Source organism: Terrapene carolina, unplaced genomic scaffold, assembly GCF_002925995.2.
Source record: "Terrapene carolina triunguis isolate 2854851 unplaced genomic scaffold, T_m_triunguis-2.0 Scaffold24, whole genome shotgun sequence".
NCBI classification, from domain to species: Eukaryota; Metazoa; Chordata; order Testudines; family Emydidae; genus Terrapene; species Terrapene triunguis.
In genome coordinates this window covers 1,575,469-1,600,888 of record NW_020664375.1, presented here as the reverse complement: position 1 = coordinate 1,600,888, position 25,420 = coordinate 1,575,469, and the positions used below count along the sequence as shown (strand labels likewise).

Genomic DNA, 25,420 nt, shown 5'->3' with positions numbered 1-25,420 from the left:
TACCCCTTAATGGAACTTTGTAGGAAAAATAAATGAACTCCACAGCAAATGTTACTTGTTCTGTTTATTAAATGGTTGAAGCACATGAGTAATAAAAATGGAGTATGGCTAAGTGCCAGTTATTGGTCCACTTCTACCACCAAAAACAGGTGTTTGAACAGCTACAATTAATAACATACATGGAAAGAATTAGAAGCATCATAATGTAAGCTTCTACAGTATATTACATTAAACTTTAAGCACCCAGACTATTTTCTATATTTGTAGTTTCCTAACTGTATAGTCCAACCACACCAGTGTTCTTAACTATTATCTTTCTGCAGTCCTTTTAAATGCAGCAGTGAGCTGATGTTAAGATCTACACCAAGCCTCATTTTGGCTATGGTTCATGGTGGTGGCTGGAATGTAAAAAACCCAAATACTGTTTCAACCAGAGTTGTTTTTGTGGAACTATTCCCATAGTGAAGGCTTTACATAAATAGGGCTATAATCTGTTTTTCCCTGAACACTACATGTACCATTAGAAATATTTACATCAACATAAACATTTACATCTGGTTCATAATATACAACGCAGCTTAACAATAGTTTCTAAACCTCCAGTGTAAAAAGTTTAAATCAGAAAGTTGCTATCATTTCAGTGCATTTTTTTCACATATTTAATCACAAGGAATACAAGGTATTATTTCTAAAATTCATTTTGTGTTACCAAAATGGAATGAAGTTATATAGTTTAGTAATAATTAGGGCATGGTTTTATAGCAGGCGGTAGATTCAGCTTTGTAAATCCACGCTGGTAGTATTACTAGTGTCTAAAGACAGACAAAAGAAAACACAAGGAACCATTAGAGAAATAAAAGCACCTTTAAAGACGTCCACATTTAACCATGCCAAAATATTATTTTAACACACTTCAGAAGCAGCCATACTCCTTTCCCTAGACTGAAGTTCAATCCATTCTTATCTTCTGATTTGTCATCCTGTAAATAATGCTGTCATAGCCAGGATCCATGTTCCAGAGGTTGTAGGAGATTACAATCACAGCTAATGCAAGGCCTATCATAAGCCACAGAATTATGTTGAAGACCACAGCATAGTTGAAGTTGTATGAATATCCTAGGTTATATGAGGTGCTCTGCAGTGAAAGGAGGAAAGTATGGTTTAAAGAAGTGAGACATCTGGAGGCCAGCAGTCACAATGCTCCTGAAGTCAGCCTGCATACAGAACATATTCTCATTATACTAACATTCAGACTGCCCATACCAAGAGATGGATATTTTGCACAGGCAATTCTGGAGTTACTTGCACTACATACTAATGCACCTACGTGATTGGCATCATAAATGGAGACTAGGTCATTGCACTTGCTATGTTTGTTCATTTGATAGCTGCTTTCAACTACCTGAAATGGGGGTTCCAAAGAGGATGGATTTACACTGTTCTCAGTGGTACCAGAAGAGAGAACAAGAAGTAATGGTCTCAAGTTGCAGTGGGGGAGGTTTAGGTTTAATATTAGGAAAAACTTTCACTAGGAGGGTGGTGAAGCACTGGAATGGGTTACCTAGGGAGGCGGTGGAATCTCCTTCCTTAGAGGTTTTTAAGGTCAGGCTTGACAAAGCCCTGGCTGGGATGATTTAGTTGGGGATTAGTCCTGCTTTGAGTAGGGGGTTGGACAAGATGACCTTATGAGGTCCCTTCCAACCCTGATATTCTATGATTCATCATGCCTAGTGTCTAAGCCACTAAAAGTTTAAAAGGTTGCTACAGTATCAAGTCAATATTCTAGTTCTACAAAATGGAGCAATGCACATGTTCACATTTTTAATAATTCATCTGCAGAAAAGGGGTTTAAAGTGCATTCACTACCTCTTCAGTCTGGAGAATGGATCGACTCTTCCTCACAAGGGGAGTATCAAATGTCTTTGCAGTCACCACCTCTACTACGGCATTCCCACCATAGAGATTATACATCTCATCTGCAAACTGAAAGAACAATAGCTTAGTTTCAGATATATGCAATAGTTACTAAATCTGACTCTTGTAACCGAAGATGCACCAAGGCAGCAGATCTGAACAATCTGGAGAAATCATGGAAGTCTCCAATGATTTGAGTCTACTAAGAAGAATGCCAATTGTGAGCTATTTAGACCATCTCTTTACAGACCACTGGACAGTTGTCCAGGATCCTAAGAGTTTCTTACTGACCTCCTATGGATACATGTGCTCTGATATGAAAGCTGCTATATCCCATTACACATGCTCTGGCCCATGTATTTCCCTAGTTCTGTACTTAATCTAAGATTCCTACTTCAGAGCAATTCTGATCAAATGTGAACATTTGACACACGCTGGACTGCTGTATATGAATGGAATATTTTACAGAAGAGAGCTGTTTAACTTAGTGAATTAAGGATCTAGTATTTTGCCTCACTATATTTTGGCATCAAACTTTGTATACTAGCAAGATGGAGTTGTCTTAGATCTTGATGGACATTTGTTTAGATAAAATCCACAACTGGCAGCCTGCTCAGGAAAGGAGTGAAACAGCGGGTATTTGGGAGACCTGGAAATGGTAGAACTGCTCAAGGTGCGAAAAAACACACAGCACCTGATCACATTGTGCTGGGCTAAAGCTAGAGCTATTTCCTTCACATTTTCAGCCAGTTTAAGTGAGAAATGCCTATACACACAAAGCATCGGTTTTAAAACCAATTCATCAGGACTTACTGATTTACACATTTGTTAATATCACCCTCTGACTCCTTCACAAACAGCTCTGACCTGCCAAAAAGGCCCTCTAATACTTTTCTTGCTCAGGGGTGACCAAACTACAGAAGTTTGATTTGATAATTGATGGAGGGACTAGAGTTTACCCAACCAAGAGATGGACAGGCCAACACAAAGGAATAGCAATTCATAGCACAATGCTGGATGACCAATGAATGTTGGTGTTCAGCTGTCTTGTTAATATAAAACCAGTACTGTTCACATTAGAATTGTTATTCAGACAGACTTTACAGAACAGTATTTATGGCAGATCTCCTTTTACCTTTTGCAGGGAATCAGCAAGAATCTGAGAGGCATCCCTGAATTGCTGAGATTCTTCCCCATACCGTTTCCCAATCTCTTCCAAGCCAGCCAGTTCCAGTGAATATAAATCTGGGGAGTGATCCTTCGCCAGATGCTTATGTCTAGACAGCTTAAGGGGGGGAAAGTGAACCACAGGGAAAAAATAGGTTAGTTTAAATACTCAGTCCAATGAGATTTGATCACTGATTGAGTCAGCTTCATTTTTGTCTGACATATTCCATGCAGACTTGGAAGTTTGCCAGAACTTGCCATCTTGGATCAGAGAAGTGTCTACAGCTGGCTATATGGTATTCAAAATGGGAGGCAGGGTAGTAAGTGCCTGAGTAAGCTTATGCCAGAGATCGTTTTAAAGAGGCACATGCAGCAAGAGTTACAGTTCCACTGAAAGGGGTCTCATCCATAAACTTAAGGAACACCTACAATTTATGTCAAAATCCTGATTCTAAGATTGCTGTAATAATAGAGAGCTTGTAGAACAGCATGAAGGAAAATGCATAAATTCCATGGATGCCCATGATTTCCTGTGCTACTAAATTGACCTTTGCTGTGAATTTTAAAGATGAAGTTTATTTTTTCTGCTGCCCAGCTATATAAGCAATATTTCTTCAAGATGTGAAATCTCAGGTGTTTGACTGCGCCCCCTAGTCACCACAGAATCCGAGCACCTCACAATCGTTAATGAATGCACCCCCATGACCATTGTGAGCTAGGGAAGTGCTATTACCCCCCTTTTGCATCTGGGAAGAGGAGACAGACTATGTGACCTGCCCAAAGTTACACAATCTTGGGAGAACAGCGACTTGAACCTGCCTCTATCATCACTGCATTTTTTTAACCTTATGTTTCTGGTCTTTGGTATATTGGCAAGTCCTCATAGACTTTAAGGCCAAAAGGGACCATCACAATCATCTAGTCTGACCTCCTGCACACTGCAGGCCATAACCTTACGCACCCATTACTATAATAGACCCCTAACCTCTGGCTGAGTTACTGAAGTGCTCAAATCATGATTTAAAGACTTCAAGTTACAGAAAATCCACCATTTATACTAGTTTAAACCTGCAAGTGACCCATGCCTCATAGGAAGGCAACCTCCCCACCCCGCGGTGTCTGCCAATCTGACTCAGGGGGAAATTCCTTCCCAATCCCTAATATGGTGATCAGTTAGACCCTGAGCATGTTGAAAAGACCCGCCAGCCAGATACCTGGGAAAAAAATTCTCTGTAGCAACTCAGAGCCCTCCCCATCTAGTGTCCCATCACGATCCATTGGAGATATTTGCTGCTAGCAGTCACAGATCAGCCAAATGCCATTGTAGGCTGTCTCATCATGCCATCCCCTCCATAAACTTATCAAGCTCAGCCTTGAACCCAGTTAGGTTTGTTGCCCCCACTGCTCTCCTTGGAAGGCTGTTCCAGAACTTCACTACTCTGATGGTTAGAAACCTTCATCTAATTTCAAGCCTAAATTTACTGATCACCAGTTTATATCCATTTGTTCTTGTGTCAACATTGGTGCTTATCTTAAATAACTCATCTGCCTCCCTGGTACTTATCCCTCTGATGTATTTATAGAGAGCAATCGTATCTCCCACAGCCTTCTTTTTGTTAGGCTAAACAAGCCATGCTCTTTGAGTCTCCTCTTGTAAGGTAGGTTCTCCACTCCTCTGATCATCCTAGTAGCCCTGTCTCTACTGGAAATACCTTGCCTGATGCATCCTAGGACTGCGTTAGCCTTTTTCACAGCTGCATCACAGTGGCAGCTCGTAGTTAGTCTGTGATCAATCAATACACCCAGGTCTTTCTCCTCCTCTGTCATTTCCAACTGATACGTCCCCCAGTTTCGTGAAATACAACTGGTCTCAAGACCAATCCCTGAAGAACTCCACTAATAACCTCCCTCCAGCCTGACAGTTCACCTTTCAGTATGACCCTTTGTAGTTTCCCCTTTAACCAGTTCCTTTATCCACCTTTCGATTCTCATATTAATCCCCATCTCCTCCAATTTAACTAATAATTTCTCATGTAGAATTCTATCAAATGCCTTACTGAGAACCAAGTAGATTAGCTCTATTGCATTTCCCTTTTTTTTTTTTTTTTTAAACAATCAGTTCTCTTCTCAAAGAAGGACATCATGTTAGTCTAGCATGATCTACCTTTTGTAAAACCACCTTGTATTTTATCCCAGTTATTGTTCACCTCTATGTCCTTAACTACTTTCTCTTTCAGAGTTTATTCCAAGCCCTTGCATACAACTGAGGTCAAATTAATAGTCCTGTAGTTTTCCAGATCACTTTTTCCTTTCTTAAAAATAGGTACTATATTAGCATTTCTCCAATCATAGGGTATGACCCCCAAGTTTACAGATTCATTAAAAATCCTTGCTATTGGGCTTGCAATTTCATGTGTCAGTTCCTTTAATATTCTTGACAGAGATTATCCAGATTTAGATTGAGATTTAGTCCCACTAAGATGTTTGAGTTTGACTTCCACCTCAGATATGGTAATTTCTACTTCCATATCCTCATTTCCATTAGCTACCCTCCCACTATCCCTAAGCTTCTCATTAGCTTTATTAAAAACAGAGGCAAAGTATTTGTTTAGGTGTTGAGCCATGCCTAGGTTACCTTTAATCTCCATCCCATCATCAGTGTTTAGCAGCCCCACTTCTTTCCTTGTTTTATTTATATGGCTATAGAACCTTTTACTATTGGTTTTAATTCCCTTTGCAAGGTCCAACGCTGCTTGGCTTTTGGCAGTTCTCACTTTATCCCTACACTTTCTGACCTCCAAGAAGTAGCTTTCCTTGTTGATCCCTCCCATCTTCCATTTCATGTAGGCTTGCTGCTTTCTCTTAAATCACCTGTTTGAGATGCTTGGCTCATCCAACTTGGTCTGAAATCCTTCCCTACACATTTTTTCCCTTTGCCTGGGATGCTGGCTACAGATAGCTTCTGCAGCTTTGATTAGATGACCTCTCAAGGTCCCTTCCAGTCCTATGATTCTATAACAACTCTGTACTGAAATTTAACCCATACAGCCAGCTATGGCTTTTGACTACTTGTTGTGGAAACATGCACTAAAGCAGCAATGTCCAACCTCTTCATCTAGAGGGCAGCAGAACAATCATTTCATTTCAAGAAGGTCAAAGAGCTAATATCAGGTACATATTTTCTACCCTGTTCTGCTCCCATTGCACCATTGGGCAGCATATAAAGAAAACAGGAACCACCCACAAATCACCTGCTGGAGATTCCCCAGAGATGCTGGAAGGGAAAGCAGCGGCTCAGAGTGCTCCAGCTCACACCAGGGCTGTTGCAAGGGACAAGAAATGATGCCAACTCCCCCCATTTCAGTGGCAGAGCTGATTCAAACACTTCAGTTTAGAAACAGGTTACATCTCAGGGAACACATTTTCAATCTCTAAATACACATTTTATTAAGTCACTTTTGAAGGCCACTGTTCAAATCCCTAAGAGCTACAAATGAATCCTGGGAATTCAGTTTGGACACCACTGCCCTAGAGATCTTCACACATAGGATGTCAGACTTTAACAAAAGTGTCTTTCAAAATTCCCTCAATCATATGTGAGACATATAGAGTGTGTTTGAAAAGTCGTGCTCACCAAGCTGGAGATATCATGCAGGACTTGTAGTTCTGACAGAAAAAGCAGGTCAACCTAGGGGAGACAAAAGTATTTTCTGAACAGAAACTGAAGATGAGGCAGCCTAATTTTGTTGCACATCTCAGCAGTAGCTTCCCCCCCCCCCCCCCTGCAGTGCTTGTTACTGGGTCAAACAATGCCCAAAAATCAACCACCATTTTCTAGTACTTAAATATTGAAACTTGGGGAGCAACTTCCCCCTTAGACAACAAGGAGATGAAAAACGAATGAGCATATTTCTTAAACTGAACTCACAAAAGTAGATCAGAGGCAGTTTAATAAAAGCAGTATTCATCGGCCACTGTTTCTTACCTCATTGTTTCTGCTGAGAGAGTTGAGGGGAATTGAACTGAGAATGGAGTTATCCTGGAAAAGGCGGTTCCGTAGCTGTCGCAGCGTGACGGAAAGATCTTCAAATACAGAGTTTGCCTTTCCCACCATATAAACTCTCTGTAAGAACAGTCATTGTGTAATATGAGGATAGTTCAGTTTTGGATTTTTCAAACTTCATAGATTAATTCCATTACACATGCAGGTGCTTTTGTAATACAAGATGTTCATACAGCCAAGAGGTTTAAGCACATCAGTTCCCAATTGTGTGGTTTAACTCTTATTTCAAATGGTTTAGGAGATGAATCAATACTCACTTCCTCACTGGGAGCCAACTGCAAGACTACAGGGGTTTCCTCAGAGAACAAGGTGTGAATAGCATTTGCAACACTGTCAAGACTGAAAGGAACAGCCTGAAAAACAATAAAGCTCTAATAAGGAATTCTGGCCAAAATGGGGCTAAAGCAACATGTAGATAAGGATGGAAATTCCTTGGGACAAGAACTGTGACCTTCTATTTTGTGCATTGATTACATACTTATGCTCAGAGACATTTATACAACAGCCTGCATGCAGCCGGTCTTAATTGATAAAAGTGCAACAGATGTGTCTGTATTCATTGTGGGCATGGTATCAGCATTTTAATACTTTCCCCAGAAGTTTACAAAAGGGGAACAATTTTAGAGTCCCTTGTTAAATACAAAATTAACCTTATTAAATCGTATTAAAAATGAAGATGCGAAAAGGAAAGGAATGCATACTATCCACCCTACAGCAAAGATGTTTTCTATAAAAGAAAATGCCAGCTTCATACGCTCATGTTAAATCTACAAGGGGTACTAGGAAATTCAGAGTAAGGGTTCCCAAAGCAACCAGTTCAATGCTAGACAATGTGAAAATATAAACTGTTTAGTTGTGTCAAGATAAAGACATTCCTTGAGGGATGTTGGAGAGGCACATGACTTATGAAGAGATAAATGACAAATTTAATAAATTTGTATTAGTTTTGTTCTCAAGAACAGCTGAACTTTGCAAAGTTTTAGTCACCCATTCACTTTTGATGACTGAGTAAAATATTAACTACTTGATCATTATGATAAAGGTGAAGTAGTAGGTTTTCTACCTACAAAAAAACATTTCAGGATGATTTTGCAAAGGTTGACTGCTCTTTTAGGAGTCTGTAGGGGTATTCAGAGTTGATTCGCTTTCATCTTCAAAAGGAAAAATTTTCCAGAGCGGAGGAAAAATGAGTGAAATTGATTGGGAGGAAAAGTTTAGACAGAGAAATGTGAATGAAAATTGATAGTTCTTAAAGAAGAGTTTATTAGATGGCCAAAAAGACATGATTCTACAATCAAGAACGAAGACAACTTTGGCTAAAAGCCCATCCTGGTTCAGTGGCACAGTGATGGCAATAATTAGAAATTTAAAAGCAATACGTAAGTAGAAAAAGGAGGAAATAGATATAAATTAGAAGTTATTTGGTATAGAAAATGTATGAGGGAAGGTAAAGACACTGGGGAAAAATCTGGCTGGCAAGGTTAAGAACAATAAGAAATTAAAGCTTATTAGGAACAAAATAAATTCTAACAACGGAATAAGCTCATTACTAGACAGATGGTTAAATTGTTAATGATGGTATAAGTAAAATAAATATTTCTGTTCTGTATTTGAAAGAAGCAGGATGATGTACTCTTATCGCATGAGGATGATGAAGTACTTTCCAGTCCATTAATAACTAAGGAGGATGTTAAACAATCATCTATTAAGGACAAACAATTTGTAACCACCAAACCTAGATTATATGCACACAAGAAGCCTGAAAGAGTTTGCTGAAGAGATCTGGTTTGCTAATGTTAATTTTTAATAAATCTTGGAATACTGGGGAAATTCCAGAAAATTGTAAGAGGACTAATGTTGTGCCAATATTCAAAAAGGGCAAGCGGGATGACCTGGATAACTATGCACCAGTTACCCTGACATCAATCCTGGGGAAAAGAATGGAAAAGCCAATACAGGATTCAATTGATAAAGCATTAAAGACTAGGAATATTTTAATGCCAGTCAACTTGATTTTATAGAAAATAGATCTCAAATAAACCTGATTTCATTCTTTAATGAAATTACAAGTTTGGCTGATAAAGTTAACTACACATTTGTAATATACTTCGACTTTGGTAAAGTGTTTGACTTAGTACCACACGACATTCTGAGTACTGATATTGTAAAGTGTCATTTTTTAAAAGTACATGCGAAATGGATTAAGTATTTTCACACGGAGAAGACACCATGTATACTAAAGGGTTCTAATCTAGCAGAGAAAAGCATAACATGAACCAATAACTGGAAGTTGTAGGCGGGCAAATTCAAATTGGATGTGAGGCACATTTTTTTTTTTTTTTTTAAAACAGTGACAGCAATTTAACATTGGCGCAAACTACCAGTGGAAGTGGTGGATCCTTCACTTCTTGATGTCATCAAAACAAGACTAGATGCCTTTCTGGAAGATGTGCTTTAGCCAAACACAAGTTACTGGACTCAATGCAAGGGTAACTGAGTGAAGTTTACCATCCTGTGATTTCCAGGTCAGACTCGATCTAACGGTCCCTTCTGGCCTTAATTCTCTGACTACATGAAAAGCTATGTGAAATATAAAAAGCGTAACTGGTGAAAGGTTAGCTTTTGGGATTTTTTTCGAACACCAAGCAATACTTTCAGTATTAACAGAAGTATGAGTAACAGCCACAAATACAAAAAAATTGCAGATATTTACATTCTCAACAGGGTAAGAAATTCCATCTTTAGGCATCGCCAGCTTGTCTACTCCCTTCACAGTCACCAGAACAGTAGCTCGAGGACGATGAAATATATCACCCACTGCAAGCCCAGGCCAGGAAAGATCCTGGTAACAAAATTTAAAAGCAAACACTTTTGCTTAGCTTGAAATCAAAGGAAGAAAAAAAAAACAGATCAAACTATATCAAATGGTTAATGTAGAGAATTTGCAGTGATATCAATGAATCTTTATAGGAGAACCCACTGGAAACTAAGTAGGGAGTCTAAAAGCTTGAAAGGATCTCCTCCCCTCCCCCCCCCGAAGTTTCTTTGTTAATTCTCTTAACAGCAGGCCCTCCATAACATTAATGTAAGAAAAAGTGTCATTCACATACTGTACAATGTTGGCTTATTAAACTGCCTATGTGGCTACTGAACCAAGTTTCACAGTCAAGACTGCTACATTCCACAAGATTCACTGAGAGAGTCCATTTTCTAGTGATATTAAAAGCAACTTCCCATGATTTGAAGGAAGTAGCAAGCTTCTCTAGTATGCAGCTAGCTGGAGGAATATTTTTATTCAAATATATGCTTGTTATAGACCAATAATATTTAGCCACAATGGAAAAATACATTGCCTGGATGTTTCTGGTACAACTATAAACAATAAAGGCTAATGATTCTGACATTTAAGTAGAAGTAATTAGGCTCTAAAGCAGTGGAAGGGTTCTGCAACACAGACAGATGCTTTGGCAGCTTATTAAGAGCAAGAGCTGAGTCTGTTTTGCATGTAATTGTATATCCGCAGAATTTACATGAACGTTGACCAGGATATTTTTCACCCACAAAAAAAAAAAAAAGTTACTCAATACAGGTGGCAATTTTACAAGACCAAGCTAAATGCATTTTAAAATTAACAATGTTTGCTATGACCTATATATTCCTTATAGGGGAAAGAGAAATTGATTGAGATCCCCATTAAGAGAAAAAAAGATTATTAGTTTTATCCTCCCCTACAGGGAGAGAACTGCAGAAGGATTAGTTTTGGAGACCCCTATTTTAACATTTCAGCCTGTTCAGCAAATGGGGAAGTTCAAACCTTTTAGGTGTTTCAGGTTGTCCGATAACTTAACAGTGCATTAATACAGACAATGATCCCTTTTTAAAAAATTAAAGTTTGAATGCCAGAGAGTCTGAAGGTGGAACCCTAAAACTCTCCTACAGCGCAGTTTCTATTCTCCTAGATTATGATTCATGTCAAGACCACAAATTAAGGCTCCAATCCTACAATGAGCTCCCCACAGCTGCAGGAGTCTGCATGTATGGAGTTCATCATCGGATCAAAGCCTTAATCATGACACTGATATCTAATTTCACTTTGTGTTTTTGTTTTTTTGAGTGGAGGAATAGCTAGCTGTAACACAATTTGGAGGGTTCTCCTTCCCCACACTCTTCTGACACTTTGTTCTTTATGGGGGGAGGGGAATGGGGGCTGCTAGTTCTGGACAGTCCCAAGGGCCCTCACAGTTAAGCAGGGACCACCTAGCTTAGAAGAAGGAATAGACTGCTGAACAGAATAAGTTTTCCATTTCATATCACAGATACCCCAGGAAAAGCAGCATGGTGAAAATCAAGTTGCCTAGTTGGCCAAAAAGCATTTGATTTTACCTTGTGCCTCAAGCGGACGTTCAGTGCACGTAGTACATAATCAGTCCTGCTTTGTTTAATGGAAAAACCACTAAAACTATTCTTAAGAAGTTCTGCTCTTAGTTTCAAGACCGCAAGTGTAGTTGCCTGTTAACAGGGTATTTTCATAGTCCAAAAGATAGGACAGAAGAGGCCCTGTAGACATTTTATTATTAATCATTTAAATTGCAGTTAACCCTTTAATAACAGTTTCACTGTAGAGAAGGAAGAACACAAGTTAGATTCCCAAGGTTTCTGAATTTCCTCTTACTGGTCTGTTTTATAGTTCCTACTTTATTTCCAGCACATTTTATAAAATCTGTGTACCACAACTATAATTCAAAACTCTCAGAAACAACTAATCTGAATTTTACATTTTACAGCTTTTTCAAAATGAAAACTGAAACATACTTCTTCAACAGAAAAGCCCATGGATAATGCAGCTATGTCTGGGATCCGCTCCCCTGGTATTGGCCAACTTCCATCTCGGAAAACAACAGATTGGGGTGATCGTAAGACACTAAACTCATCACCGGAGACACCTAAAACAGAAATATTATTGACAGGCAAGTCTGGTAAAGCAGGAGTTTCTTAAAACCCTGTGAAGCAGACGTGGATTGCAACAACCTCTTCTTGATTCTCAGCCTTCCAGTGCACAGATCTACCAAGTTAAGAGAGACAGCTGAAGAGAGCCATTAATTTCAATGTATTAGGATGCAATGGATAATTCCAGTACAGAGTTATGTATAGACAAATTGAGGTATTAAACAAAAATCAAGGCATGAAAGAGGTTCTATTAGTAAATTATTAAATTAGTTATACCATTTTGACCTTGGGGGAAGAGGGGTATGCTCCAAAACCTGATTCTGGGTCATAAATTCCAGGCAGGTGTTGACAGTAAATATAAGCCATGATATGACATATTCACACCAACTGAACAAAGTGTATTCTCAAGAATTTCATGTTGTTGCTCTCAAAACAATGACATGCAGAAGAACAGAGGATTAGGTCAACCTACAGTCATTTGCCAAAAATTCAAGCACTTTTTTATCGATGGCAGCTCATCCTGCTGAACAGCTGCAATTTTAACAGAGTAACGACCCTCATTTCTAAAGACTTTTTCCGGATCAATATGGGTGGGGGCAATTTATAGACTAACAATATAATAATATTGGTAGCCTGTCAGCCTTAACATGTTTCTTTACTACTTTACAGGCTACAAGACACTCACGCAATTTACTCTGGACAATTTGGTTTAGAGATGGTATCTGATTTAGAGCTGCTTCTTTTTTAAACCCAATTTTCCTTGCTAGGTTGACAGGCACAAATAGTTAAGTTACTTGCTCAAGGTCACAGTGAACAAAACTGCATTTGAACTCAGGAGCCAACCATTTTTCCAGCTACGCTATAATCATTTGACCAAAAATGACTCATGGGGGCTACACATTCTGGGAAGCCTGGAACACAATTTTGAGTTGCAATTCATCAAGCATATTCCTATCCAAACACAGAAGGGTAATGTAATCCTAAGGAGTCACCTTCTGGGTCAGGTGGTAACTCTTTGCAGGACCAGAAAGTTCTGGCATTAACCACAACTGACACTTTGGATCACACCCTAGGACACTGATGTCCAACTTGTGGCCTTCATGGGCAGTTGTGTGAAAGGAGAATAACTGTGTCCCACAATTGTTAAACTTTTTGAACCAAGCCCATCGGTCCGCCAAAGCGGTAGGGGAACCGCCTCCCCCGCAGCACCTCCGAGGAGAGCAGGGAAGGCTCCCAGCAGCTGCTGCAGAGAACGGATGGGCATCGAGTCCCCAGCCGATGAAGCTGGCGAGGCGCTAGGAACTCGGGGATATCGCCACAAACCCCAGCGCCAAACCAGGCTCCGGGCAGCGCCGGCGTGTGGATGCGGCTACCCGGGCAAGCTCCGCGGCGCAGCCGCCCCCGCGGGGAGCTGCCCCTCGGCCGGGACAGCGACCAGACACCGGCCGCCGGCGCTGCCCAGTGACAGGGCAGCGGGAATAACCGCGGAGGGGCGGTCACGGGCGCGGCCCGGGCGGATCCCAGCGGCCCCGTCAGTCAGCGGGAGCCGCGCAGTGACTGAGCTGGGCCGGGATCCTGCCGGGCAGCGCCGGCGCCACAGCGTCACGAGACACAAGCAGCAAAGCGGCACGAGCCCCCCGGCTCCGCCTCGCGCCGGACCGCGGCCGCCCCCGAGCGCGGAAAGCAGCGCCCCGGAACCCGGGCACCGGAGGCGGCTCACGAGGCAGCGGGCGGCTGTTTAGCCGCTCGTCAGACTCGGTTACCGCAACCGCGCCCCGCTCATCCCGAGAGCCGCCCCTCCCCCCCCCGCTGCCGGCCCCTCCCCCGGGCCCTGCGCTCTGCTGACCCCTCCCTCCTTACCAGCCAGGCACGCCGCTGCCAGGGCCCAAAGCATCATCCCGGCCCGCGCCATCGCTGCACAGCCACGGCCCGACAGCTGGGAGACTGGGGAGAGGGACGCCCGGGCCGTACACCCTCAGCCCCACAAACCCCGCCCTCCCGCGATTGCTGACTGACAGTCCCGCCAGCCACTCACAGAGCGCCCATCTGGTAGGTCCGAGGGGTAAGGGGTGGGACTATGTTTTGAGTGACAGGGGAACTGACCACTCATAGTGTGAGAGTTCACTTCCTCTCCCCGTGCGTCACTGCCCCGGAACTGACCGGCTAGTCCCGAGTCCGGGCAGGAGGCGGGGCTTTTGCTTGACTGATACCCAGCCTGGCCGCTCACAGAGTGAGGGGTCTTTGCACAGCGGCCTCGTTACCGTCTGGGAGCGGGTAAGGGGCGGGGTCTCTCCAGCAGCAAGTGAAGTCCACTCATAAGTGGCAACTGCTGTGACCACTCACAATGCGGGAGAGCTACCCCCTCCCCCCAGCCCCAGTGTGCCCAATCCTAGCCCACGTGACAGCCTTTGCAGGAGGCGGGGCCTGCCATATATCGGATTGACAGTTAAATTGACCACTCACAATGTACGGGATCGCTGCTCCACCCTCTTCCACACATATATGAGGAGACAGGCCCAGCAGCCTTGGTGGGTCTGTGCACAGCGCTGAGCTGGCTGCCCTTGGTGCAGCAGCGCTGATACTGGAAACTATGGGTTTGGTATTACTATATCAAGCCAGGGGGTGTGGCAGTAATCCTAGCTCCAGCACCATTGGCAGAGTATAGCAGCCCCCTCCCCACCTAGCTATGGAGCCTGCTCTGGGAGCAGGGGCTCTCCAGCCCTGGCTGTGTGCCTCAGCGACTCCCTGCTCACCCCAGGGTGATGTGGGTGATAATTGCGTTGCTGCTGCTCTGCCCCCTGCAATGCTGCCCCTGGGGGTCGCTGCTGTGTGGTGCGCTTGGCCTGACTGCAGCAAAGATGGGCGGGAGCCTGCCAGTGGCTCCCAGCCTCCTTCAGAGTGTTGTCAACCTTTGCTGGTGGCTCTGGCTGCTGCCCTCAAGGCTGCTGCTGGTTCTTGTTGGTAACAGGAATGTGCTGTTGGGTACTTGTGCCCTGCTTCTCTGTGTTGTTCATAACAGCTGTAGCAAAGGCTCCCAAAGATAGTGGCCCAGGCAGGGATTTCCTTACCTCTCCTCATCTCCCCCCTGCCCAAGTCATCAACTAGTTATCTGCAGTGTTGCTAGTTTAGTTGTTTTCCAACTAGATCTAGTTGTTAATTTTTTTTCTAATGAGAGAAAAATTCCATTTAGTTGACTAGAAATTTAAATTGAAAAATGAAATATTAATAATATGGTGACCATACATCTGTTTTGCCTGGACAGTACCTTTTTTAAGCCCTGTCCTGGCTATCCCAATTTTTTTGGGCAAAAGTGGGATGCAGAGGAACATGTGGGGATGCCAACCCTGTGCAAGGGCACAAGTGAGCAGCAATGCCAGCCCCAGCCTCATGCAGGTGGCAGGCAGGGCTTGGGCGAGCAGCTCGGCCATGTGGCACTTGGGCTAGCTCCACCTGGTGTCCCGTTTTCCCTTTGGGAAATATGGTCACCCTAATACACACTTTAAAAGCATATATATGATAAAATACTTGTACCTGAAAAAGGGTATAGGTTTGAAAAGTATGAACAATGATTAGCTTCCTCACACAGCTCTGTTTGTTATGAGAATGTCGGCAAATTCATTTTGGCGCTGTTGGCTGACCTAATGCTTACAAATCATAATTTGAAATTAAGGTCTGAAATTAAGGTCTGCCGGTCCCGCGGCTTCGGCGTACCTGCCGCCAAATTGCTGCCGAAACCACGGGACTGGCGGACCTCCCGCAGGCACGCTGCTGAAGGCTGCCTGACTGCCGCCCTCACACCGACCGGCAGGCCGTCCCCCGTGGCTTGCCGCCCCAGGCACATGTTTGCTGCGCTGGTGCCTGGAGACGCCTCTGTACATGATCATGTAACTAACAATTGTATCCTAGTACATATGCATAAGTGGGTTGAATTAAGGTTGCCTATACAACCTTAATGCTGGCATATCCTAATTTTTGAGTGCTTGACTTTGCAACTGTAATGTTCTTTTAATACAGGGGTGTGTGTAAATGAATGATACAGAGTATTTTACCTAGATAAGAAAGTATGTTTCTTGCACTGAGGAGCTTGTAATCTAAATTAGACAACCACAGGACAATGGCTCAAGAAAGGGGTGATAATGAGCATAGGGTAGGAAGGATGGCTTAATGAGCTGACTTTTGAGGAGTGCTACAAATCAGCAAGAGGGTGTTTGGGGGATGAGAATAGGTGTTCCAAGTGTAAGGGGCAACATGGAAGGAAGCACAAGGGAAAAGAAGGTTGTGATTAGGGGGTAGGGGTATGTTAGGCAAAATTAGTACTTTTGCATTTAATCTAAATCAAGGATCCTACACTGCTGTTATGTGAGTGTCGTGGTGGGGGGGAGATGTTGTCTCAAGGATCAGAATGAGGCTAACTGTCATGTGACTGTTATCACTTTTGTCTTTGTCGTATATCTACATAACTTGTGTTGTCAGCTTGCAATTTTATTAGGCGTCTCACAACACTTGATGTTTTTTTTAAAGCCCCAGCTCCTGAAGTCATGTAAATACATAAAAATCTCAGCCTGAAGAAGAACTCTGTGTGGTTCAAAAGCTTGCCTCTCTCAGCAACAGAAGTTGTCCAATAAAAGATATTGCCTCACCCACCTTGTCTCTCTTACAGCCTGGGACCAACATGGCTACAACAACAAGGCAAACAAATTTCAGCTTTCACTTAAAAATAAATAAATAAAAAGGTTTCAGGCCCTTATGGTTGCAGAGCAAAGCTTGAAAATGTGAACCCTGGAGGCTCAAAACCCAACAGGAAAATAAAAAGAACCCCAGAGTTGTTGGTTTTTAAAACACCTCATGACTTTTATTCCAACTTCCTGATTTTTTGGGGCCTGGTTAATGATGTTTTCAGTGGTTAAGGTTGGCAATTCTGTAACTTGCTATCCTTCTGCTGAAAGCAGGAAGGAGAACAAGGGCCTGTAGCTGGCAGTTCTGGCCTCTTTTGTGTTTGTTCTGTTTTGTTGTTTGGGTTTATTTTCCTCCACAAATCACAACAGGAACATGGCTTGTAAAAGAACTTTCTGTCCCACTCGCTGTGTCTTGCTCTTGTGTTCTCATCTGTGTTTGTTTCTTCCATGGGAAAGTAGCAGAAACTCTGCTATGAAATTGAACTTTTGCTAAACCTTTACACCAGTTTGCCCTGCCCGGTGGGAGTCTGGTTCTCAGGGAAGCCCAGTATCGGAGAATAATACCATAAATGTACAGAGTGGGAGAACTCTGACCCTTTTCTCTGGGATCTTGGTTAAGATCCAAGTTGTGCTTCTATGAGAGTGAATTTTTTCTCCTGTATTCAGTCTCTTGTGGCAAAACCACCACGTCTTAAAATTGTCTGATGAAAAGGACTATACTGTAATTCGCTGCTTAGGGAAGGCCAAAAATGAGGTAACATGGACCTTGTCTCTATAAGGATTTGTTTTCTAAAATCTCCTGCCATTGTACTACTGTTTCAGTTCTGCTATTGGTAGTAAGAGCCATAGGCGCCAACTCCATGGGGCACCTATGGGAAAAATATAGTGGGTGCTCCACGTCCACCAGCGGGCCCCACCCATCAGCTCCTCCCCCTCCCTCCCAGCCTCCCAAATCCCGCCTGCTGCGATTGGCTGTTCAGCAGTGGGCAGGAGGAGGGGGTGGAATGGGGCAGGAAGAGGTGGGGTGGGAAGAGGCGGAGCAGGGGTGGGAGTTTGGGGGAAGGGGTGGAGTGTGGGCGGAGCCTGGGGCAGAGCTGGGGTTGAGCACCCCCTGGGAACTCAGAAAGTCAGCGCCTCTGGTAAGTGCAGGAGAACTAGTGACCACCAGCATTTGAAGCACCGTGTTCTGCAGACTTGCCCTGATCTGGATTAGATACAGTAACTCCTTGCTTAACGTTGTAGTTCTGTTCCTGAAAAATGCAACTTTAAGTGAAATGATGTTAAGCTAATCCAATTTCCCCATAAGAATTAATGTAAATAGGGGGGGTTTGGTTCCAGGGAAATTTTTTTCACCAGACAAAAGACTATTTTATATATACACGCGCACACACACACACAGTATAAGTTTTAAACAAACAATTTAATACTGTACACAACAACGATGATTGTGAAGCTTGGTTGAGGTGGTGAAGTCAGAGGATGGGCTATTTCCCAGGGAATGCCTTACTGCTAAATGATGAACTAGCACTCGGCTGAGCCCTCAAGGGTTAACACGTTGTTACTGTAGCCTCATACTCTACAAGGCAGCACAAATGGAGGGAGGGGAGACAGCATGGCAGACAGAGATGCACACCCTGTGTGTGAGAGAGAGAGAGATGTGCATTGCCCCTTTAAGTACGCTGACCCCACTCTAAGTACATTCCCTTTTTAAGTAGATCAGCAAGTTGAGACAGCAGCTGCTACCAGCAAGCTCCATCTGTCCTGAGCCCTGGCATGTGTCCCCCTTGCTCTATGGAGATGGGGTAAGTGGGGGGCAGGGGACACCCTGACATTAGCCCCCACTCCCCCCCCCCCCCCCCCCGCACAACAAGCAGGAGGTCCTGGGAGCAGCTCCAAGGCAGAGGGCAGGAGCAGCACATGGCAGTGGGGGGGAGGGACAGCCGAACTGCCAGCAATTTATAGCCTGCTGGGCGGCTGCCACACAGGGAAATTAGGGGAACGGGGAGCTGGTAGGGGCGCTGCCGGCCCACCCTGGTTCCAAGACCCCACCAGCTAGCTACAATGGGCTGCTCTTTCTGCAAGCAGTGGACAAAGCAGGCGGCTGCCAAACAACGTTATAAGGGAGCATTGTGCAACTTTAAACGAGCATGTTCTCTAATTGATCAGCAACATAACAACGGAACAACATTAACCGGGACGACTTTAAGTGAGGAGTTACTGTAATGTGGTGCTTAAAATGCCGCAGATGTCTGGAGCCCTGTCTCCGCTAGCATTGTCATCAGTGAAGATAAAATGATTGTAGTGCAGTGATGGCTCATAAGAAAAAGCTTAGGGCTTGTCTACACTGAAAGTGCTGCAGCAGTGCAGCTGCACCGCTGTAGCGCTTAGTGAAGATGCTACCTCCTGGCATAGGTACTCCACATCCCTGAGAGGCAGTAGCTATGACAACAGAAGCCCTCCCCTTGACATAGCACTTGCTATACTGGGAGTTAGGTAGGTATAACTGTATTGATCAGGGGTGTGGATTTCCCACACCCCAGAGTGACATATTTATACGAACCAAAGTTTGTAGTGTAGACCACAGCTTAGTGTATGAGGCTCAGGAGTTTAAGTGACTTGCTAAAAGCCACTAGCAAATTGATGACAAGCATGTTAGCAAGTGGTACAGCTGTACTGCTACTAACTGTGATGCAACTGTAAGTATAGATAGGCCTAAACTGTATTTAGCATTATAGGCTCAATCACAGTTTCTGAAATGGTGCTGAACATAGTGGGGTCCCATCTGTACTTGCACTTATCTGTTTTCAGCCCTGCATCAGCTTTCCCTGTTGTGAGAAGTGGCTGGATTTCCTAAAGTAAACAGAGCTTTTATGAATTTTTAGCACAGCTAGTGACAGAATCTAGAGGCCTTATTCTGCTGCCACAGTGGTGAAAGTATTGGACCGTAGAAGGAGTCCCGACTCCTAATTCCCTGCTCTAACCACTGGACAACATTTCACCTATTTAACAAACCCTATTAACTATTCCACACAGGGAATAATGATTTCCTGATGCCAGACCCTAATTGTAAACACCAATCCAAAAGTCCATTTACAGCACATAGAGAACTTATCTAGAATCTGCAGAAAGAATAAATATGGAATTTTAAAATGAAACAGGAAACACTCAGTGTGGATTTCTGTGATGCTTCCTCTGTAGTTCCTGACATTTTTGATGCACTAATGGAATGTGTGCTTCAACCAGTGAGGGCTGACAACTCCTTTCCTACTGTGTCAAGAGACTGGGCAAGTTCCAGAGCCTTGCTCTATTATTAGCCTTCAGACTGCTGACATACAGAGAGACTCATCAGAAGGACGATCATTTGGAGGCACATGTGCCTGCTTTAGGGATTTACAGTATTTACGATGTGACAGACAGGTCCAGTATGAAAAGTTGTCAGCCCTGCCATTGAACTGCCTGTGTTTCTAGGGATCCTGTCCTTATTTGCAGCTTCTTTATGAGAGCAGGAACAGTCTCATTTCTGTCGGCAAACCTGGGCTCCTAGGCTGAGCTAATCAAAGACAGCTCAAATAACTGCCAAAGGCCTGAGATAAATGTATTACTGGGCTAGCACCAGACTACTTCAGAGCTTAGTGCTTTGGAGACCAGTGTGTTAGGTTAACTCAGGTGTTTTCCTATCTAAACAGCAGGCAGATGCTTTCAGCACCTTTGAAGGAAGGGAGGGAGGTACACTGTGCTTTTACTCCGTCCCCAGCCAGCCTATAAGTGGCTTTCGAATCTTGGAGACTACTACTAGGTGTGTGATTTAAAAAAAAAAAAAAGATATAAGTATACCAGTACAACCCCAAGTGTGGGCAGTTATACTGGTTGTTCGTAGAGCCCACACAGGAATAAGCTCTACTGTTATAACTGTGTCCACACCTGAGGAGTTGTACTTCCTTTAACTATGCTGGTATAGTTAAAGGCATACAAGTTGAGTGTGTAGAAGGTGGTGATAATAATGAATTAAATTTAAAAAAAACATACATTTTCCTGTGTCTCTGCTGTAACGGGGATAAGAGAGGTGGTGAAATAAAAGGGAGAAACCCCCAATTACAGTAGGCAGGTCTTTTTCACCCGCACCCAGGGTCTGTCACCTGTGAAGTGTCTGTCCAGTCCACTCCTCCCATCTATGTACGTGTGTATGCAGGGAAAGAAGAAGAGAGAAACAAAGCTCTTTGAAAACACAGTTTATTTGGGAATAGCAACAAAGATAGAAAAGGGGAAAACTATTAACCATAAAAAGATAACAAACAGTTGTAGTTGCCCCATGGGTAACCCGGGCCCCAAATACCCCTCCCGTGATAACAAAGTAAAATAAAGGAAACCAAAATACCCCAATACTCTACTCTGTCAGAGGCTTCTGGGCAGATGATGAGAAAATGCTGTTTCTTTCGTAGCTGGTATTCGGAGGGCCCTGAACCTCAAATCGCCAGATGACCGATTTCGGACTGAGGCGAGAAGAACGCAGGATCGGACTGGATCTGGACCCAGGTAAGTTGGTGACTCTGGATATGCAGGATACCGGACAGATAAGTTCGATTAGATGGTATATGGCTGCCCTCCTTGACAACGCTGGTCTCTTGGTCTGTTGCTGTGCAAAGGAACCGCACTCGACTGCCTCTCAGGTGGACAGCGACAGCTAACAGTCGCAGAATCCTTTTTACAAGCACCAGGGCGCCAAAGTTCCACAGCGACTCCGGCTGGAACTGGATTTCACACGAGAGTCTGTCCGCTTTTTCCGCCCTTAGCGCAAAGCGCGTGAAAATTTCCAGGAGGACATAACTTAACCCCAATATTGAACAATTGTCATAACTATTAATACAAACAGTACTAAAACATCATAGAACACACAAGATTTCATCCAACATTGCTTGGAAAGTAATTCAGATTTCTATGTGATGCATGAATTAAAATATAATGAACAAAACATTCTTGATGAGTTTAGCAAATAAGCCCTGAGGAATGGGCAAAGCAAATGTGGCTTGTGTAGGGTGTCGCAAGGCAGAGAGACAAGAAACAGTTCCACATTCCTTGATTAGACATTTTAAATTGGTTTCACTATGTACAGAGCACTCTTCTAGCGCCATCTTATGGTCTGAAATAGAGCTGCATTCTCTGCAGATTGACATACCCCTCTGCAGTCCCCCACCAAAGGTTAAATTAAACCAAAACAATCCAGAGCAGCATTTCACTTTATTAGTTATCCTTCCCTGTCAGGTTCCAGTTCTGTCCCACTACAGCTTTTTCTATTGTGTACAGTAAACATTGGCCTAGAGCTGCCTAGATGATGACTGAAGCTGAGATAGAGCTAAGGCCGATGGAAATTTGCAGGTAATTTTGGAGAAATCTGCAGGGTTTCCCCTCCCTCCAATCTACAGAATTTCTGTGGGGAGTTATAAATTTGTTTCCTATCCTACCTGACCCAGCTCTTACATTTCAATAAGAGGCAAAAGCTTATTCACAACAGTTTATTATTTTATTATAATCTGCCTACATTGATGCTAGACTAAATTTTATAGAAAATCTGCCAAATCTCACAAGATGGTGCATGTTTTGAACGCAATCACAGCAACTGCAAGGGTGAGAGACTTAGGGCTTGTCAACACTTGAAGTGCTACAGCAGCACAGCTTCAGGGCTGAGCGACGCAGCTGTAGTGCTTCAGTATAGACACTACCTACACCAGCGGGAGGAGTTCTCCTGTCGTAGGGTGATCAGATGTCCCAATTTTATAGGGACAGTCCCAATTTTTGGGTCTTTGCTTATATAGGCTCCTATTACCCCCCACCCCCTGTCCTGATTTTTCACATTTGCTATCTGGTCACCCTACCTGTCAGTGTAGGTAATCCACTTCCCCAAGAGGCTGTAGCTAGGTAGATGGAAGAATTCTTCTGTTGATTTATCACTGTCTACACCAAGGATTAGGTCAGTTTAACTACATCACTCAGGAGTGTGGATTTCACACCCTGAGTGATGTAGCTGGGTCAACCTAACACTTAAGTGTAGACCAGGCTAAGGCCAAAATTTTTAAATTTGGGTGATTAAAATCACGCTCCAACATCCATATTTAGGCACCTAAATAAAAGTCGTCTGATTTTTCAAAGTTGTTGAGCACCTCCTATTCCCATGTTCTTCGATGGAAATTGTGTGTATTAAATACTTCTGTAAATCAGCCCACTTGTATTTACATATGATCACATTCTGCACTGAGTGTTGCCTGTTATTAATACCTGTTGTGGGCTGGGAAAACATGCTTGAGTCAAACCAAACTGGTTTGAGAAAGGCAATGTAAGAAGTTAATCAGTTTAGGTTACCAAATTGTGTTTTTTTGGGGGTGAAAACAATTAAATGTGTTTCCTGTAGTAAATCACACCAACCCACCCTGGAACAGTCACCTCTTATGTGAGAAGTGCTAGAATTTAAGACTTTACAGACGTCTCTTACCCTTGCAGTTGCAGTGATTACCTTCAAAACATGAACCATACATAGGGTGACCAGATAGCAACTGTGAAAAAACGGGACAGGGGGGTAATAGGTGCCTATATAAGAAAAAGTCCCCAAAAATGGGACTGTCCCTTTAAAAACATCTGGACATCTGGTCATCCTAACCATACATAAACCACCTGAAACAATAGCTCTGTATGAACTGCTCCCATGCATCTCACAAACCTTTGGAAGCGTAAACAGGAATTCAGCTGCAAGCCACTAAAACAGTCTTTCTACCATATAAGGATTTCATCCTACTTAACCAATATTCTATAACTAAGTTTTGGGGCCAGCTGAGTGCACTTTTCCTAGGGACCCACTAAACATAGTTTTATTAGCTGGCTTTCATTTTGTGCTTTCCTTCTGTATTGGATGTGAAGATTGTTAAATTTAGGATAACTGTGTTGAGGCACTTTGAAGTGAAAGAAACTGAATTCTAATCTCGGAGGAGACTGAGTCAGAAGTGGGAGAAGAGATGAGTATCTAGTCAAGAGCATCCGAAAAGAGCAATGTTTATCCCTGAACAATGCCATAAAGGCGATGACATGGGTCAGTGTGGGTATGGAAAGAGCCACATGACCTTAAGTGGGGTAGACCTTGATAGTTTTAAAAAGGTCTACAGTTAAATGGTTTAAACAATTCTAAAGTTTAAGGATTTAAACATGAAGCTTATTGCTGTCTTTAAAAATACATATGAAACTTCAAACAAAAACATGTATCTGTATAAAGACTTAACAGAAACTAAGGATCATGCCCAAACAGTTGTTTTGAAGTAAACAATCCAATTATTTACTGAAACTACTTGCAAAGGTAAAGAAAAAGTTGTTGGTAATCTGCAACACCTGGAAAAAAGCTACTTTTATAACCAATCTACTTCATCTGTTGGGTAATTGACATTTTGGATTGATTAATAATAATGGTGCTATTATTGAAGATATAGAACAAGACATCTAAAACAAGTGAGCATCATCAAAATAACGTACTTTTCAGAAGACCCTTGTCCACAGGCACTGTACGTTCATTGCTGTGTATAACTAACTGTGTAACGGAGCATCTTTTTAGGACAATTGCTTAGTACAATGTCTTTTTGTTTGTCTTGGAATCACTTTACTGCATGTTCTCATAAAAATCATTAGCTCCTTATGTCCATTCAAAACACAGATAAAGCCCAAAGAACTGCCAAGCTATTAGAAACAAGATAAAAATGTCAGGTGCAGTGTGAAATCAGCACTGACAGACTCTGGTGCCATTGACACCTGTCTTGAAGAAATAAAAGAGGTCAAAACAATGGGTCTGAAGGATGCCACAGCATTTCTGTCCCCAAAGATGTTTTATAATTAGCTACAGTAGTTGAGACCCTTCACAAGCTTTTGCAGAAGAAACTTCTAGCTGAAGCCCAGAAGCATATTGTGGTGGCATTTTCAGGAAAAGGCTGCCTAGAAACTAAAATGTGAGAACGCATGGTTAGCCCTATACCTCTGATATGGCTTTGCACTGCCATGCAGGAGTCCTGGGTTTAGCCTTAGTACCAGTTTCTCTCTCTCCCTAATATGGTGGCTGGGATTAGGAATGGTATAGAGACAACAGATCCAGATCTGTGTACATTGGTGCCCTCTCATGAAGAGGCATGATGGGCTCTGAGTGGAGTCCCACCATCCTTAGCTATAGAAAATTGGTGTTGTTCAGAAAAGACTGGAGGCTGCAGCATTTCATTGAAGCTACTTAGATAGCTGACAAGTGAAGTAATAGGCCAGCATTGTTTAGAACATAAGAACGGCCGTACTGGGTCAGACCAAAGGTCCATCTAGCCAGGGCCGGCTCTAGGTTTTTTGCCGCCCCAAGCAAAAAATTTTTTGGCTGCCCCCCGTCCCAGCCCTGGGCTCCTCGCCGCACCCCCCTGCCTCCCCAGCCCTGGGCTCTCACCCCCTGACCCGCACCCCCCTGCCGCCCCAGCCCTGGGCTCTCACCCCCCTGACCCGCACCCCCCTGCCGCCCAGGCCTGGGCTCTCCCACACACACACCCTGCTGCCCCAGCTCTGGGTTCCCCTTACCCCCCCCACCATGGCCCCCCCGACACACACACACACACCTCCTGCCGCCCCAGCCCTGGGCTCACCCCCCCCCCCC

At 43.3% G+C, this 25,420-nt stretch overlaps 1 protein-coding gene across 1 annotated transcript; it reads right to left on the bottom strand.

The window, feature by feature from the left end:
• Positions 1 to 430: 430 nt before the first annotated feature.
• On the bottom strand, positions 431 to 14,078 carry LOC112116993 (renin receptor). Its single transcript, XM_024214793.3, has 9 exons — positions 13,952 to 14,078; positions 11,957 to 12,087; positions 9,858 to 9,986; positions 7,402 to 7,497; positions 7,067 to 7,204; positions 6,716 to 6,769; positions 3,050 to 3,199; positions 1,867 to 1,983; positions 431 to 1,135 (listed from the first exon to the last, which is right to left on the bottom strand). The coding sequence occupies exons 1-9, from the start codon at positions 14,001 to 14,003 to the stop codon at positions 950 to 952; spliced, it is 1,053 nt and encodes a 350-aa protein (XP_024070561.1). The 5' UTR covers positions 14,004 to 14,078; the 3' UTR covers positions 431 to 949.
• Between the last annotated feature and the right edge of the window lie 11,342 nt (positions 14,079 to 25,420).